Below are 5066 nucleotides of genomic sequence, written 5' to 3' on the forward strand. Positions count from 1 at the left end.
GTTCGGATCCCACATATGAGGGCCAGTGACACTGCCCTCTACAGCTAAGATGCTGAACAACAGCTCAACCTGGAGCTGGGCTGCTGGGAGTCACCTGTGATGGCATAGGCTGCAGCCCCTTTGGCAGTGGGTTGCCACGGGCTACCGTATGTAGCCAACAGCCAGCGTGAGTGGCCAGCAGCCGCAGTGAACGGCCATCCAGAAGCCGGCAACTGATGTGCCTCGCCTGGGAAGAGTGCAATGATGGTGCCAACTTGGGCCAGTGAATCAACGTCCTCCACAAACAGACTGAAGAACAAAAGGAGAGCAACTTGTCTGTTCCTCTTCCCCCAATTCCCCAGCACTGTTCCCATCCCCCAATTCCCCAATAAAAATCTTAAAAAAAAAATTAGAAGAAAAATAAAAGAAAGAAGCCTGTATATCAAGTTGGAGGAATTGCTTCCAAGGGGAACTACTTAATGTGACTTTATTTATTTATTTATTTATTTATTTATTTATTTATTTATTTATTGCCTGCTAAATATTATTTATTTTATTTTATTTTTTCCCATTTTTTGAATTAATTTTAGGTGTTAAAGTCACTTTAAAACACAGTAACTTAACATGTATCCCAATCGGATGTATTTTATTTTATTTATGTTTTACTTTTAATAACTTTTTAAAATATTTTTATTAGCTTCAGGGGTACAAATAACATGGTGATTAGACATTTATGTACCTCACAAAGTGATAATCCCAAAAGTCTACTGCCATCTTACACTAAACATAGTTTTTACAATATTATTGACTATATTATCCATACTGTACTTTATATCCCCATGACTATTTTGTAACCACCAATTAATACTTCTTAATCCCTTCTCTTTCTCACCCAGTCTCCAAACCCCCTCCCATCTACAATCAGTTTGTTCTCTATATCTATGAGTCTGTTTCTGTTTTATTTGTTCATGTATTTTGTTCTTCAGATTACACATATAAGTAAGATCATTTGTTATTTGTCTTTTGCAGTCTGATTTATTTTACTTAGCGTAATACCGTCTCGGTTCATCTATGTTGTCACAAATGGTAACGTTTCAGTCTTTTTTATGGCAGAGTAGTATTCCATTGTATATATGTACCACAATTTCTTTATACAATTGTCTATTGATGGATGGACATTTCGGTTAATATATATACCATATTTCCCCATGTATAATACGCACCCTTTTTCAAAAAATTTGGGTCTAGGGCCGGCTGAGTGGCGTGTTGGTTAAGAGCTAGCTCGGGATGCCAGAGGGCCCCGGTTCGAATCCCACATATGAGGGCCAGTGACACTGCCCTCCACAGCTAAGGTGCTGAACAACAGCTCAACCTGGAGCTGGGCTGCCAAAGTCGCCGGCAACAGCATAGGCTGCAGCCCCTGCTGCAGTGGGTTGCCATAAGCTACCATGTGTAGCCAGCAGCCAGCAGCCGCCGTGAGCGGCTGTCCAGAAGCTGGCGACTGATCTGCCTCACCTGGGAAGAGTACAATGATGGTGTCAACATGGGCCAGTGAAGCAATGTCCTCCACATCTAGACTGAAGAACAAAAGGATAGCAACTTGTCTGTTCCCCTTCCCCCAATTCCCCAGCGCTGTTCCCATCCCCCAATTCCCCAATNATAACAAAAGATGAATACAAGTCATGTTTGACTTCTGCAATTACAAGAGGTGCTCAAAGTGGTTACCATCAGTGATCAGACACTTCTGATTACGGCGAACTACTGCTTGAGCAACGTTGACCAAAGTGTCCAATTGTATACATTTTTGGGGCACCCCGGTGTGTATATTCTTGTGCCAGAATGCTAAAGGTTGTAACATTTGAAGGAATAACCCAACAAGATTTCTGAACACATGTGGGCCTAACGTTCAAAATCTGTAATCCAATTTAAATTCAGTAAATTCCTCCTTTCTTAGACAATGGATTTATCCATGTCAGTTAATGATGATGACAATTTTCATTGACTACATAATGTTGAAATTACTAGTGTTAAAATGGATACAGCCATGCTACTGAGTTTCCTCTCCCTTTTTCAAACTTACATTTTCTCAGAAGCAGTAGACTAGAAAAAGATTTCTATTTCTCTTCTTGCCCTATATTTCTTCAGAGGATGCTTAAATTTATTTATGTTTCTTTACTTCTAGTAAGTCAAAGAAGTTTAAGAAGTTCTTTCTGATTGTAGTATACCACTAGATATTATATATAATTATTAGTTACATTTAATTTTTTAAATTTAATGTTTCCTTTGCAATATTCCAGAGTAGTATTAATGCAATGAGACATACTATCAGAATTGAACTTGTGGTCTGCTGTAATATCTATAGCAACACTATCATAATATTGAGCAATGAGGTGGATGAAGTGTAAAGAAAGAGTGCGAAAACAATAGAGGTAAATAAATATATAGTTCAGGAAAACATAGTAACTGAGAACAATGTTAAATGACAAAAATAGATATTAAGGTTAATAATTGATTTATTAACCAGATTTATCTTGTTAACTTCTTATAAAATAAAACAGCTGTCTCAAATGTAAAGAAAAACTTTAAGTCATCAGCTACTTCCATTTATCCCTTAAATCATCCTTTCCAAATTATAGTGGACTATAACTTTAAACTCATTGGTAAAAGGACATGACCTACACAAACTTGCTTTAGGTTATAGTAATTCTATTTGACCATTTCTTTCCAAGTGAATTAATAAATAATATTTAGTCAACCAAACTGTAAGTTGCAGGAGTTACTACTTCTTACTATATTGTAAAACTCCCTAGAGTAAGTCATGACAGAGATGAACATCTTTTGTCTTCTACTTTAATCTGACATAAAACAAGACAAATTAATTAAGAAACTATAAGCACAACAGTAAATTAGAGTATTCAAAGGCATAGTATATATGTGGTTAGGCCAAAGAACAGGTTTTAAAGTAAAATAATATAGTATAACATCATGCTTAGTATATACATATATGCATATATATGTATATGTAACTTTTTAGGAAGCTCCAAATAAGACCTACTTTCTCATAGTACTTGATCTCGTAGTCCAGTATGGCTCCATTGGAAAAAGCAGGTGCTTGCCATGATAGGGCAATGCTATTTTGGGATGCCCAGTCCTTCCTTACCATACCTATCAGGGAAGGTGCTGAAAGGAAAGAAAATAACTAAGAATTAATTGGCGGGAATCATATTCCATAATCCTTTCTTTAATATTTTGTTTTCCAAAAAAACATAATTCTTGTTGAGTAGGACATCAAGTAGAGATGTCAGATTAACAAGGTAGTCTTAGGATCTACTCTACTTAATTCAAATAATGTATTAAACTACGTTTAGAAATATTATTAAGGAACACAGGAAAAATTTATGTAGTCCAAAAAAGAAGGGCCAGAGCTCATCATCTATGGCTTTGTTAGAAGAGGACATTTTTCTTTAAGCTGGCTTTGGTTTTGTCATGAAGTATGATACACCTGGCTCCTATATTTTATCAAATATAAATCTATAGAAAAAGCCTCTGCAATTACAAGATCATTTATAGACTTTGCTTTATCTTCAAGATTTAGCACTTTATAAAGTCTTAGTACTTCATAAGGGTTTGTTTATATCATGAACTTTTCAACTACAGTAAGTTATTGCTTACCAATGTAAGGATTATTTATTTTGTATGGTTTCTGTGGCATATGAATAAAATTGAAACATTTAACTTCTGAAGTTTCTTTTTAGAATTATGTCTATCATTTTCCCCTATATAACATTGTTTTAACAATCCAATTTAGTCTAAAGTAATCTTGTGTAGAATGTCCAAAATTTACCTATAATGTAATATCATAAATTGTTTTCTCTAACAAAATTGTTTTCATTTTAAGTTTTCTAAAATTTTTAAAGTATGTTTTTTTACACATGTGTTAAAACTCACTCATAAAAAGGGTAATACAAATTAAATACACTGAGATACCATCCCTTACTATATGATGGGCAAAAAAATCCCCAAAGCTGATACCAGGCTCTCTGTTGACTAGGCTGTGGTGCAGAAAAACATTAATGCATTGTTGGTGGGAATGAAAATGGTACAACTGTTATGAATGAAAATGCAACAACTTAAGGCAAATTGTATATTTATTTATACTTGGTTTTTTGGAATTTTCCCCCAAAATACACTGCACAAAGTGACGTATTTATAATGCTACTCACTGGGAATTGTTTGTAATGACTGGAAACAATTTAAAAGTCCATCAGTACGGGACTGGTTGAAAAACTAGGCTACATCCACCAGAGAATTATGATGCATAAAAAGAAGTTGTAACTATCTATAAATACTACAGTGGTGTTATTTCAGGATATATTTTTAAGTAAAAAAATATTTGGAGAAAAATGTATAAAGAAATATAAAGGTAATAAGAAAAGATGAAATACTGCCATTTTTGACAACATGGATAGAGTCTGAGATTATCATGCCAGAAAAAAATAAGTCAGAAAAAGTCGAGAACCATATGACTACCCATATGTGGGACAGAAACCTGAAATCAACAAAGGAATTAAACAAAGAAATAAAGAAATGAAAAATCATAGACATAAACAATAGTTTAATGTAAGGGGGTAAAGGAGGAGGGGGATAGTAGAAGAGGGGAAAGGGGGTCAAATATATGGTGATGGAAGGAGAACTGACTCTGGGTGATGAGCACACAATATGATATATAGATGATGAATTACAGAATTGTACACTTGAAATCTATGTAATTTTACTAACCATGGTCACCCTAACAATTTAATTTAAAAAAAAGGTAAATGTAAGAATAAAAAATAATAACAATGGTGACCCCTAGAATAGATATTACAGGGTTAAAAGCTAACATCTTATAACATACCTCCCTTTGAAGATTTATTTTGGAAACTTACAATTATTTTAAATAATTAGAAAATAAATCAATATTTTAAAAAGCAATCTCAAAAAATTAGAAGAGGGCCAGCTGAGTGGCATGATGGTTAAGAACTGGCTTGGGACACCTGAGGGCCCTGGTTCGGATCCCACATATGAGGGCCAGTGACACTGCCCTC

General features: G+C 34.8%; 1 protein-coding gene across 1 annotated transcript in view; it reads right to left on the reverse strand.

Moving 5' to 3' along the window:
* The window catches only part of EPHA6 (EPH receptor A6), a 130547-nt gene extending 127393 nt beyond the window's left edge, over nt 1-3154 (reverse strand). Inside the window, exon 1 of the mRNA XM_019628213.1 lies at nt 3035-3154. Within this exon, the coding sequence (XP_019483758.1) occupies nt 3035-3142 (108 nt within the window). The 5' untranslated portion in view covers nt 3143-3154. The remainder of the gene's footprint in view (nt 1-3034) is intronic.
* Nucleotides 3155-5066: the final 1912 nt, after the last annotated feature.

Source organism: Hipposideros armiger, unplaced genomic scaffold (genome assembly GCF_001890085.2).
Source record: "Hipposideros armiger isolate ML-2016 unplaced genomic scaffold, ASM189008v1 scaffold_760, whole genome shotgun sequence".
Lineage (NCBI taxonomy): Eukaryota > Metazoa > Chordata > Mammalia > Chiroptera > Hipposideridae > Hipposideros > Hipposideros armiger.